At 39.1% G+C, this 13,587-nt stretch overlaps 1 protein-coding gene and 1 pseudogene across 3 annotated transcripts in view; one reads left to right on the top strand and one right to left on the bottom strand.

Moving 5' to 3' along the window:
* The window catches only part of BAZ1B (bromodomain adjacent to zinc finger domain 1B), a 65,618-nt gene that overhangs the window by 26,892 nt on the left and 25,139 nt on the right, over positions 1 to 13,587 (top strand). For all 3 annotated transcript variants that reach the window (XM_022588060.3, XM_089895765.1, XM_089895766.1), the window contains exon 7: positions 9,366 to 11,067. In XM_022588060.3, the coding sequence (XP_022443768.2) occupies positions 9,366 to 11,067 (1,702 nt within the window). The remainder of the gene's footprint in view (positions 1 to 9,365; positions 11,068 to 13,587) is intronic.
* Positions 81 to 9,359, bottom strand: LOC149747384 (large ribosomal subunit protein eL42-like; annotated as a pseudogene).

Below are 13,587 nucleotides of genomic sequence, written 5' to 3'. Positions count from 1 at the left end.
ATTTTACACATGGTAGTGTATTTATGTCAAACCTAATCTCCCAGTTCATCCCACCCTCCCCTTCCCCCCATGTCCACATGTCCATTCTCTACGTCTACATCTCTATTCCTGCCCTGCAAATAGGTTCATCTGTACCTAGAATTTTTCTAGATTCCACATATATGCATTAATATACAATATTTGTTTTTCTCTTTCTGGCTTACTTCACTCTGTATGACGGACTCTAGGTCCATCCACATCTCTGCAAATGACCCAATTTCGTTCCTTTTTATGGCTGAGTAATATTCCATTGTATATGTGTACCCACGTCTTCTTTATCCATTCATCTGTTGTTGGACATTTAGGTTGTTTCCATGTCCTGGCTATCGTAAATAGTACTGTAATGAACATTGGGGTACATGTGTCCTTTTGAATTATGGTTTTCTCAGGGTATATGCCCAGTAGTGGGATTGCTGGGTCATTTTGGTAGTTCTGTTCTTAGTTTTTTTAAGGAACCTCCATACTGTTTTCCACAGTGTCTGTATCAATTTACATTCCCACCAACAGTGCAAAAGTGTTCCGATTGGGCTTCCCTGGTGGCGCAGTGGTTGAGAGTCCGCCTGCCGATGCAGGGGACATGGGTTCGTGCCCCGGTCTGGGAAGATCCCACATGCCATGGAGCGGCTGGGCCCGTGAGCCATGGCCGCTGAGCCTGCGCGTCCGGAGCCTGTGCTCCGCAACGGGAGAGGCCACAACAGTGAGAGGCCCGCGTATCACAAAAAAAAAAAAAAAAAAGTGTTCCGTTTTCTCCACACCCTCTCCAGCGTTTATTGTTTATAGATTTTTTGGTGATGGCCATTGTGACTGGTGTGAGGTGATACCTCATTGTAGTTTTGATTCGCATTTCTCTAACAGCCAGTGATGTTGAGCATCTTTTCATGTGCCTCTTTGCAATCTGTATGTCTTCTTTGGTGAAATGTCTATTTAGGTCTTCCACCCATTGTTTAATTGGGTTGTTTGTTTTTTGGATATTGAGCTCCATGAGCTGTTTGTATATTTTGGAGATTAGTCCTTTGTCCGTTGCTTCGTTTGCAAATATTTTCTCCCATTCTGAGGGTTGTCTTTTCGTCTCGTTTATGGTTTCCTTTTGCTGTGCAAAAGCTTTTAAGTTTAATTAGGTCCCATTTGTTTATTTTTGTTTTTATTTTCATTACTTTAGGAGGTGGGTCAAAAAAGATCTTGCTGTGATTTATGTCACAGCATTATCTTCCATTAGGCTCTTTAAATTTTTATCATTTGTGTAAAAAGACAAATTTAGGGATTAGTTGACTTTTTCTAGATCAGGACTAAAATTTCCATAGAACTATTTAGTAAACCTAAACTTTTTCTTAAATTTTTTTATTTACTGAGGGGAAATTTTAATTTGTTTTCGTTTTATTGCTGTAGAGTTTTGGAACTGTGATAAAGCTTTCGGTGGTTATAACAGGAACTTACTATCTTTACTGTATGGAAATTGTATATAAGATCATCTCTAAATAGGTTTTAGACTCTTGGATCATTTGAGTCCTAAATATTTTCTTCTTTTTAAATTTTACAGTTGTCTTTCATGTATTTTAGTTCAGTGATTCAAATATGTGAGTAACATGAAAGAAAGACTGAGTATAATTTATGGGTAAAAAGGTCTTTGGGTTTTATTAGAACAAAAAAGCTGATCCACACTTTCTGTAGGAGCCAGAGACTTAGAATTCCAGGAATTTATATCTTTTTTGTTTGTTTTGTTTTAAGAATTTATTATATCTTGAAAAGCAATTTCTGAAGAAATTGGCTACTCTGAAATTTCCTAATGAGGGCTTAAAATATTAACTTAATGAATTTTGGCTGTAATTCTGATAGAGACTAGAAGTACAAGCTTGTTTACACTAAACTGCTGTAAGAAGGCAGTGATTCTACTTAGAGAAATTGAGTCATGTAAGATACCAGTCTATAAATTCAGAGCATACACTTGTCTTTTAATGTATTTTGCATACCTTAAACAATAATTTCTTATTCCTCAATACTATTTGACATTTCACTGATTTTATCTTTTGAGTTTATGTATGTTTGTTTTTCCTTTTTATAAAATTGGTTTTCTCAAAGAACTTTTGGCATCTCAGCCAGGACAGAATATAGTAAAGGCACGGATAAGTAGACCATAAAAGAGTGCTTTGGATTCTTTCCTGATCTAAAGGAAATTTAAAATAATGCAGTGGGGACTTCCCTGGCGGTCCACTGGTTAAGACTTTGCCTTCCAGTGCAGGGGGTGCAGGTTCAATCCCTAGTCAGGGAGCTAAGATCCCACATGCCTCAGAGCCAAAAAACCAAAACATATAGCAGAAGCAATATTGTAACAAATTCAATAAAGACTCTAAAACTGGTCCACATCAAAAAAAAAATCTTAAAAAAGATAAGTAAATAAAGTAAAATAATGCATCGAACATCAGAGTTGATCACATGTGATCTGCCTGTCCCAGAGGCAGTGGGTTTGAGCTTACTTTGGCAGCAGGTACATTGAAATGGGAACCAAAAGCAATAGGTTAAAATTTTTTTCTTTGGTTTTTGTAGAATTTAATGTTCTGCTAGGCTGCTGAATACAACTACTGTAGAGAGAGATGAGGTCTGGAGAGAGGAAGCAAGTTGTGAGTAATAGTTTTAGGAAAGGACCAACTAGGAGAGCTTAGGTGGGAAAGAGGAAAATTATTTAGAAATGTAGAATTTTGGAGTGTTATCTGAGTAGGGCCTAGTGTGATGATGGGGGTGTGCTTGTGGTCTTGTAGAACCTTAGAATATAAATTACTTGAGATTAAAAGCTATCTTACTCATTTTATATCCTGTGATGTTTAGCATAGGTATAATATGTACATGGCTAGTGAATTCATTTCTTTAAGAAGTTCCATTCTGTTCATTGAGGAGAAAAATGCAACTGACCGTTGAGTTTAGGGGTGAATATTTTGTAGGCCTAATGACTTGGAGGAATAATTTACAAGGCAGTTGGATGATAAAAATAATTGTCATCTAACATGAAATCAGCCATCTTAGCTCATTTCCGTATTCTAATACATGGCAGCTCTAGTGTTTTGTTAGTCTGTCCATAATGTTTTGCCTTTTTTTTTTTTTTTTTTAATAGCTGTGCCACGTGGCATGCAGGATCTTAGTTCCCGAATCAGGGATCGAACCTGTGTCACCAGCAGTGGAAGCTTAGAGTCCTAACCACTGGACCACTAGGGAATTCCCTATCCATGTTTTGAACTCTTATTTTGGAGTGGTATATCCTAGTAAGGAAGCATTTGGTTAGAGACGTAACAAGAAAAATAACACTTTTTAAGACATTTGGAGTCCTAAAATAATTTGGATTGATTTAATATGATTCTGAATACATTTTAAAAACATTTTATTTTGAAATAATTTCATATAGAAAAGGTGACAAATACTATAAAGAATTTCTCTGTACTCTTCAAGTAGATTCCTCAAATTTTAACATTTACCACACTTGTTTTATAATTTTCTCTGTTTTTTAAAAAATTTGTTTTGATTTGACTTTTTGGTCATTTCAATTTATTATTTACTGCCCTCCAAGTTCTGGATTAGGAGCTATTGAGCAGATGATTTTTTTAAAATTAATTAATTAATTAATTTGGCTGCATTGAGTCTTAGTTGGGGGATCTTTGTTGCGGCATGCAGGATCTTTCGTTGAGGTGTGTGGGCTCTTTGTTGTGGTGTGCGGGCTTCTCTCTAGTTGTGGTGTGTGAGCTCCAGAGCACGGGCTCAGTAGTTGCAGTGCACAGGTTTCTCTAGTTGCAGTGTGTGGGCTCAGTAGTTGTGGCACGCAGGCTCTCTAATTGTGGCGCAGGCTTAGTTGCCCCACGGCATGTGGGATCTTAGTTCCCCGACCAGGGATCGATCCCACGTCACCTGCATTGGAAGGCGGATTCTTAACCACTGGACCACCAGGGGAGTCCCTATTACTTTTTTCTCTTTATACACATTATTTTTTTCTGAGCTGATGGTAGTAGGTTATAAGACAGGATGCCCTTTTACAAAATACTTGAATATGTGTTTCCTAAAAGACAAGGATATTTTCTATAATAACTATAGTACAGTGATCAAAATCAAGAAATTAACATGAAAACGATACTGTTATCTGATCTGTAGTTTTTTTTAAAGTAAACGTAATCTCAAGATTTTATTATCTTCATAATAAAACAAAATATGAAGCTTAGAACTGGATCACTTGGCTCTTTCTCTTCTTACGTCCTCCCGGCTCAAAATGCTTGCTTCTCTTAATAGCCAGCATTCTCTTAGATCTGCAGTTGGGCTCAATGCATTCAAGCCTCAGCAAAATCTTCTTTGTGGTTTTATTTAGCCTTTTTCTGGAAAACCAGCTTAGTCTGTCCACCATAGCCACTCTCCTTCCTGTCATAACATTCCTTTCCTTGGAGAATACAGAGAATCCTTGCGCTTCTTGTACTGTATCACTTTGTGGGCAGGTTTGCAACACTAATTACAGAAAGTCCAGCAGGTTTTAGGAATGGTTACCATGTATGCGAGAGCACTGTCGGTGTGGAAAGAAGTGATTTACAGTTTTTACTCAAATTTTGCCAATTGTCACATTAACATCCTTTTAGCCAAACATATTTTGTTTTGGCCCTAATAGGATCCAGGGTAGTATCATGTATTACATTTACTTGTTATGTCTCTGTAGTCTTCTCTAATCTGGATTAGTCCCTCAGTTTTCCTTTGTCTTTTAAAAACCTTGATAATTTTAAGAATACAAACCAATTATTTAGTATAATGCTCCTCAATTTAAGTTTATTTCCTCATGCTTAGTAATACCCCAGAACTGATGTTGTATTCTTCTCAGTGAATCATTTCAGAAGGCACATGGTGTAATTTTGTCTCATTACTAATGATACTAATTATTATACATTTTAAAAGATGTTTCTTATCTCTCCTAATAACTGATGTTTCAAGTAAGTGTTTATAGTCTTAAGATTTTTCTTTGAATAAATTTTGGTGCTTGAAGTTTGTTTATGAATTAGACACTAGAGCAACAGTACTTTTTCCCAAAAAATTATTTATTTATTTATTTATTTATTTTGGCTGCGTCGGGTCTTAGTTGCAGCACGCAGCATCTTTGTTGAGGCATACGGGATCTTCTGTTGCGGCACGGGCTCTTCGTTGTGTGTGGGCTTCTCTCTAGTCATGGCATGCAGGTTTTTTCTCTTCTCTAGTTGTGGTGCATGGGTTCCAGAGTGCGTGGGCTCTGTTTGAGGCACGCAAGCTCAGTAGTTGAGGCACACGAGCTTAGTTGCCCCATGGCCTGTGGGATCTTAGTTCCTTGATCAAACTCACATTTCCTGCACTGTAAGGTGGATTCTTTACCACTGGACCACCAGGGAAGTGCCATAGAGCAGTAGTACTTTTAAAAATAAATTACATTAATTTCAAAGCACTTAAAAATATTGTATAGTAACACATTTCACAGATTTGCTGATAAAGGCATCTAGAGATTGAGACAAGCACACTATATGAATGTTGCCTTAAAACTCCTAACATCGTTCCTGGGGTGAATGAGAAGAGTGGAATAGAATCAGAATATAGATTGCCAGAGTTTTCTAGTTTAGGGTTCTGACTGCTTACTAGTAAGTTAAGTTTAGCATCTGAATGAGCTGCTGTAAATATTAAGTTTCTTCATTTTTATCTTATTAGATTTCCTTATTTGTGGTGGTGGTTCGTTCCAGGTGACAGGGAACAAGTATGGAACTGTATACACTATTTTTCTTATAGCCTCTCGTGTTGCTAATACATACATAAATATTTTTCCCTGTTTAGCAGTTAAGAAGGGCCTTTTCCAAAAAACTATAATACTGCTAATCCAGATGCCCATTCTTTTCTCCTTCTCTATGCACTACTCTGGTAGATTACTTATGCTGAATGGGGGACAGGGGAGACCCTTAGCACATAAGTGGTTTTATACTTTTTCAGATTCCCCCTGAGTCCAGCCATGCCGGCTCCCATTGGCTGTGACTGCCCAGCATGCCCTATGCTGAGATGATCCAGTTACTGAAGGACTGCTCACGCGGGGAGCCGGCCTTTTGGGAGGGGGTTGGGTGAGTTAATTTCTTTCATTTTTAAGAAAAAAAATTAATGTGGTGTGGCTTGGCAAAAAAACACACCTTATAGATAAAAATGGGCTGCTGGACCATCTCATGGCTAAGCCATCCCAGCTCTTTCTTGCATTATTTCTGCATAATAGAGTGCTTCTAAGTAGAAGAAATTTATGCTAAAGTTGAGTGACTTTTTAAATAGAAAGAAATGTAATCAGGAAATTAAGAAGTGGCCCAATTATAATAGACCTTATAATAGACCCTATTAGATATTTATTTAAAATGGTAAAAATGAAACATAGTCTCACACTAAGCTCCTTTTTAGTGATAAATTTTATTTTAGAATGACTTTAGAGATAATCTCTTATCCTGCTCACTAGAAAAAGTATCAGTCCATTATGTCTGTACTCTGAAGATTTTCTTTTCCAAGGCTAGCTGAAGTGGATGATTAACTTTTGGAAGGCACATATTTGTCTTTAATTCCTGCCAGGGTAGTTTTGGGTCTTATTCGTGATTTGTAGGGTGGTCTCTGAAATATTGTCCTCTCTGGAGTTTTGGTAATATTACTGCCAACAAGAAGAATGGCATCATACATAAGTTATCTTTGCTTATTCTTTTTAACATTTTAAAATATAGTTCTGGGGAACTAGAACTGAGAAATTCTTGCCTCTGGGGAAAGTGTCCCCTGAGTCACAGATAATGTTTATGTTCTATAAACTATGAAACCTCTTTATCAGCCCATACAGAGGATGATAATTGAGGAACAAAACATCCCGTTTTGGTCAGGGAACAAAAACAGCCAGCTGGAGGAACAGTAACCTGCAATTGCCTGTAGTTCTTAAAAGGCAGATTGGCCTTTAAAAGTTAGAGAACTTAGCCAGAAGAAGGATTTGTTAAGTATAGCCACTCATTCATTGCAGACCATATTTCTACCTCTTGTGCTGCTTAGGTTCTATGAGTTTGTTTCTCTGATGATTATATCCTTAATGTTTAAATCTTATTTGGCATTGTAGTACAACTTATTAAATTTTATTGTACCTGTTTTGTTTACTTCAACAGGAGCATAGGTGTTCTTCTGTAGCACCTCTGAGATTTATTTCACCATAGCTGTTTCTCTGTTGCCTTTTTAAAGGGGTCCTAATTTCATATTCGATAGTCTTCAGCTGTTTCCTGGCCTGTAGTCTCATCTCACACTAGCCTGTCTTATCCACTGCCTCCAGACTACTTCTTTGCAAGTTAGTCCTTTCCACTCAGAAACTTAAACTCAAGCAGTCTCTGAGTGCCTTTTATGTGCTTAGCTGCTTTTGGTAATAGAAGTCAAGTATTCTAGGGGTTATCTAGTCTTTCTCCTAATCACTTGAAACAAAAAAATTTTTTTTTTTGAATTGGCTATACTTTTTCATTGCTTGGCTATTATTTCATGTAGTATGTGTTTTAACTGCCAGGCTTTTTTTCTTTGTAATTATATTTTAAAGCATCAAGATCAACAGTGTTTTTGGTTTTGTTTTAATGCACATTTAAACAGAAACAATGGCAGGTTGACTGGGTTCTAACCTATTAACTAATTCTGTATGATGGGGATAAGGTGGAGATTTTAGGAGATAGGAAAAGATGTATATCCACGAGAGTGAGAAGGTAAATGGACTAAGGGAATATATTGTGATTACTGAGTGGCATTCAGGATCCATCTGAGGTACCTGATTATGAATTTAAAATAAGTCCACACACTGTCATTGTGTCTTTTATTCTAGTCATGTTTAAGCTTAACAAGTGCAGGCTAGGAGTAACTTGATATAATAGAGCAAGAGAGACAAGGGAACTGTAGGTTTATGCAAGGTTGATTGGAATGACTGTCTGTGGAACTTAACCTGAGTTAAGAAGGACAAAGAAGTGAGATTGGTGAAAACGTGATAGAATTAACTGATTTAAGGGTCCTGCTGGGATTGAAGGATTGCAGAGTTGGGGTACTAAAGGGAGTGGATTTGAAAGATGTGAGGGGATGATCAAGAGAGAATTGTGTGAGTTTGAGAACTTATGGGGCTTGTAGGTTTTTTTAAAATAAATTTATTTATTATTTGTTTGTTTATTTTTGGCTGTGTTGGGTCTTCATTGCTGCGCACAGGCTTTCTCTAGTTGCGCCGAATGGGGGCTACTCTTCATTGCAGTGTGCAGGCTTCTCATTGCAGTGGCTTCTCTTGTTGTGGAACGTGGGCTCTAGGTGTGTGGGTTTCAGTAATTGTGGCGCATGGGCTCAGTAGTTGTGGCTCGCAGGCTCTAGAGCCCAGGCTCAGTAGATGTGACGCACAGGCTTAGTTGCTTTGCGGCATGTGGGATCTTCCCGGACCAGGGCTCGCACCCATGTCCCCTGCATTGGCAGGCGGATTCTTAACCACTGCGCCACCAGGGAAGTCCTATGGGGCTTGTAGTTAATAATGTATTCGTGGGAAAGAGTTCTTGAGGTGTGGGGCGAGGACAGAGAGGAGGTTAAGGAGCCAGGATCAGGAGGGCTCCTTATTTGTGAGCAGTGTTTTGTTGTCGTTAGTATACTTACTGATACTCTTAATAAGAAAATATGCTTCTGAATTTAAACAAAAATACTTAAATGGTGTACTTTCTACCATTCTAAACATAGAATACCCCTAGTTGTACCAAAGGTTTAAAGGATAAAAATACAGTCCTGTCTCAAGAGCAATAATTTTAAAATTCCTCAGATGTTGACATTATCTAGATCAAGTATCCTTAGTCTGGGACCCATGGACTCTGAAATTGTATGCATGATTTTTATATGTTTCTGGGGAAAGAGTTCATAGATTTCATTAAGGTATTTAAGAACTGCTAATCTATATATAAGAAGAAAACTAGTTATATAGCAAAAAATGCCTAATATTGGAGTATAGATTTTTTTTTGGCCACATCGCACGACATGCTGGATCTTAGTTCCCCGACCAGGGATTGAACCCATGCCCCCTGCAGTGGAAGCATGGAGTTGTAACCACTGGACCGCCAGGGAAGTCCCGGAGTATAGATTTTTAAGTCTGAGTATCAAGAGAATTTTGTGTTGATATGGCTAAAACATTAGCTAACATTCATGGCTTTGTTTTTTTCAGGGACAGAGTGTCTATGAAGAGAAATGAATATGTAGCTTTACCTGAATAGATGGGGAAGAGGGCCTTTAGGATGCTTAAATATTGCTTCTTTAAATTAGTTTTTAAAACTATTTTTGCTCCTGTTCTTAAATTCTAGTACATGACTCTCAACCCCTCTACTAAGAGGAAGAATACTGGATCTCCAGACAGGAAGCCCTCAAAGAAATCCAAGACAGACAACTCTTCTCTCAGTTCACCACTAAATCCTAAGTTATGGTGTCATGTACACTTGAAGAAATCCTTGAATGGCTCACCACTCAAAGTGAAGAACTCAAAGAATTCCAAATCTCCAGAAGAGCATCTGGAGGAAGTGATGAAGATGATGTCGCCCAACAAGCTACATGCTAACTTTCACATTCCTAAGAAAGGCCCACCTGGCAAGAAATCAGGGAAGCATAATGACAAACCTTTGAAAGCAAAGGGCAGAAGCAAAGGCATCCTGAATGGACAGAAATCCACAGGGAATTCCAAGTCTCCCAAAAAGGGCTTGAAGACTCCTAAAACCAAAATGAAGCAGATGACTTTGTTGGACATGGCCAAAGGCACTCAGAAGGTGACACGAGCCCCGAGGAATTCTGGGGGCACACCTAGGTCCTCTAGTAAACCTCATAAACATCTGCCTCCTGCTGCCCTCCACCTTATCGCCTACTACAAAGAAAACAAAGACAGGGAGGACAAGAAGAGTGCCCTGTCCTGTGTTATCTCCAAAACAGCTCGTCTCCTCTCTAGTGAAGATAGAGCTCGTCTCCCAGAAGAATTGCGAAGTATTGTTCAAAAACGCTTTGAGCTTCTAGAGCACAAAAAGAGATGGGCTTCTATGTCTGAAGAGCAGCGCAAAGAATATTTGAAAAAGAAACGAGAGGAGCTGAAAGAAAAGTTGAAGGAGAAAGCCAAGGAACGGAGAGAGAAAGAAATGCTCGAGAAACTAGAGAAACAGAAGCGGTACGAGGACCAAGAGTTAACTGGCAAAAACCTTCCAACATTTAAATTGGTGGATACCCCTGAAGGGCTGCCCAATACACTCTTTGGGGATGTGGCCATGGTGGTGGAGTTCTTGAGCTGTTATTCTGGGTTACTCTTACCAGATGCTCAGTATCCTATTACTGCTGTGTCCCTTATGGAAGCCTTGAGTGCAGAAAAGGGTGGCTTTTTATACCTGAATAGAGTGTTGGTCATCCTTTTACAGACCTTGTTACAAGATGAAATAGCAGAAGACTATGGTGAATTGGGAATGAAGCTGTCAGAAATCCCTCTGACTCTGCATTCTGTTTCAGAGCTGGTTCGGCTCTGCTTGCGCAAATCTGACATTCAGGAAGAAAGTGAGGGCTCAGACACAGATGACAACAAAGATTCAGCACCATTTGAAGACAATGAGGTACAAGATGAGTTCCTAGAAAAGCTGGAGACCTCTGAATTTTTTGAGCTAACATCAGAGGAGAAACTGCAGATCTTGACAGCACTCTGCCACCGGATTCTCATGACATACTCAGTGCAGGACCACATGGAAACCAGGCAGCAGATGTCTGCAGAGTTATGGAAGGAACGGCTTGCTGTATTGAAGGAAGAAAATGATAAGAAGAGAGCAGAGAAACAGAAACGGAAAGAAATGGAAGCCAGAAATAAAGAAAATGGAAAAGAGGAGAATGGGTTAGGCAAAGCTGATAGGAAAAAAGAAGTCGTGAAGTTTGAGCCCCAGGTAGATATGGAAGCTGAAGACATGATCAGTGCCGTGAAGAGCAGACGGCTGCTTGCCATTCAGGCTAAGAAGGAGCGGGAAATTCAGGAGAGAGAAATGAAAGGTAAAATCTTGTGTTGAGAGAAAAGGGGAAGCCCTTTAGAAGATAGTAGAAGGAAGGAAATTACTGAGGTAATGGTAGCGTCTTCGTTTGTCACAACTATTTAGTTATTTCTGTGTGTAATAACCCGACCCTTCTAGGTATGTTAGATTCTAGCAGGAGTGTTCAGCCTGGCATTCTGCAGTTAATGGTAGTTTGACTTGGATTAGTGTGATGTTGGCATCTTTTCTGGCTTAGTAAACGACCAAATCCACAAAGAGACATAGTGGAAATAACATATGACCTGGGAATGGACTGACTTGGGTACCTGCGACTTAGCTATAGTTCTTTGAGCAAGTTGCTTATCCACGCCGCAGTTTCCTCATATGCTTAAGATTGTCATAACAAATGAATGACAAGGTATTTGAAGCCCTCAGCACAGTTGCCAACTCAGATATTAATCTTTCCCTTATTAAGATGTAAGGAAATAAAAATTTGGGGCTTTCATAGCACCATTAAGTCTGAACTTTTTAAAAAACAGCTTTATTAAGAAATAATTCACATACTATACTATTCATCCACGTTTATTGTACAGTTCATTGTTTTTTAATATATTCACAGATATGTGCAACCTTTATCATGGTCAATTTTAGAACATTTTCATCACCTGAAAAAGAAACCCCATGCCCTTTAGCTATACCCATCCTCCCCAGCCCTAAGCAGTCACCGTCCACTGCTGTATCTCTCTATTTGCCTATTATGATACATCATATCAGTGGAGCTGTATAATAAGTATGTAGTCTTTTGTGACTGGCTTCTTTCACTTACCATGTTTTCAAGGTTCAGGCTGTAGCATGTCTCAGTACTTAATTCCTTTTTATGGCTGAATATTATTCCATTGTTTGGATATGTCACATTTTGTTTTTATCCATTTATCAGTTGATGAACGTTTGGTGTGGTTTAATCATTTTTGGCTATTATGAATAATGCTGCTACAAGCATTGGTGTACAAGTTTTTGTGTGGACATATGTTTTCATTTCTCATGGGTATATATACCTAGGGATGGATCTGCTGGATCATATGGTAACTATGTTTAACTGAGGAAGTCCTAGACTGTTTTTCAAAGTGGCTGCACAATTTTACATTCCTACCAGTAGTAAATGAGGGTTGTAATTTCTCCACTTGTCTGCATCTTTGCCAAAGCTTGTTATTCTATGATTCTGATTGTAGCGATTCTAGTGATTGTGAATTGGTATCTCATTGTGGTTTTGATATGCATTTCCTTGATGACTAATGATGTCATCTTCTCTTGTGCCTATTTGTCTTTTGTATATCTTCTTTGGGGGATATTAATTCAGATCTTTTGCCCATTTTCAAATTGGGTTATTTGTCTTTTTTTGTTTTGTTTTGTTTTGTTTTTGTGGTACACGGGCCTCTCACTGTTGTAGCCTCTCCCGTTGCGGAGCACAGGCTCCGGACGCACAGGCCCAGCGGCCATGGCTCACGGGCCCAGCCGCTCCGCGGCATGTGGGATCTTCCCGGACTGGGGCACGAGCCCGCGTCCCCTGCATTGGCAGGCAGATTCTTAACCACTGCGCCACCAGGGAAGCCCCTTTCTTTTTATTATTGAATTACAAGGGGTCTTTATATAGTCTAGATACAAATCCCTTAAGATACATGATCCAAAAACATTTTCGCCCATTTTGTGTGTTTGTTGTCTTTTTACTTTTTCTTTTTTTTTGCGGTATGCGGGCCTCTCGCTGTTGTGGCCTCTCCCGTTGTGGAGCACAGGCTACGGACACGCAGGCTCAGCGGCCATGGCTCATGGGTCTAGCCGCTCCGCGGCATGTGGGACCTTCCCGGACCGGGACACAAACCCATGTCCCCTACATCGGCAGGCAGACTCTCAACAACTGCACCACCAGGGAAGCCCCTTTTTACTTTCTTGATGGTGTCCATTGAAGCACAAATTTTTAAAATTTTGATGACATCCAATTTATTATTTTTTTTTCTTTGGTTGGTTGTGGTTTTGGTGTCAAATCCAAGAATCTGCTGCCAAATCCAAGGTCATGAAGATTTACTCCTGTGTATTCTTCTAAAAGTCTTAAGAGTTTTAGCTCTTATATTTAGGTCTTTGATTCATTTTGAGTTAATTGGACTATAGACACATCAACTTATTTCTGGCTATGTGTGTCTTTACACCAATACCACAGTGTCTTGAATAGAATTGAGAAGCCAGAAATAAGTTGATTATTGATATAGAGAAACAAGAAACAGAATATTATAAATATATAATATAATTATATATATATTTAAATTTTATTTATTTATTTGGCTGCGTCGGGTCTTAGTTGTGGTACGTGGGATCTTCATTGTGTCGCTCTGGCTTCTCTAGTAGTGGCACTCGGGCTTCTCTCTAATCGTGGCACATGGGCTCTAGAGCGCATGGGCTCAGTAGTTGCGGCACGCCGGCCTAGTCGCCCTGTGGCATGTGGGATCTTAGTTCCCCAACCAGGGATTGAACCCGCGTCTCCTGCATTGGA

Source organism: Delphinapterus leucas, chromosome 15 (genome assembly GCF_059928025.1).
Source record: "Delphinapterus leucas isolate spDelLeu-1000000601 "Yukka" chromosome 15, BTC_Dleu_Yukka2, whole genome shotgun sequence".
Lineage (NCBI taxonomy): Eukaryota > Metazoa > Chordata > Mammalia > Artiodactyla > Monodontidae > Delphinapterus > Delphinapterus leucas.
The sequence above is the reverse complement of the archived record's forward strand: the minus strand, read 5'-3'. Positions and strand labels throughout refer to the sequence as shown.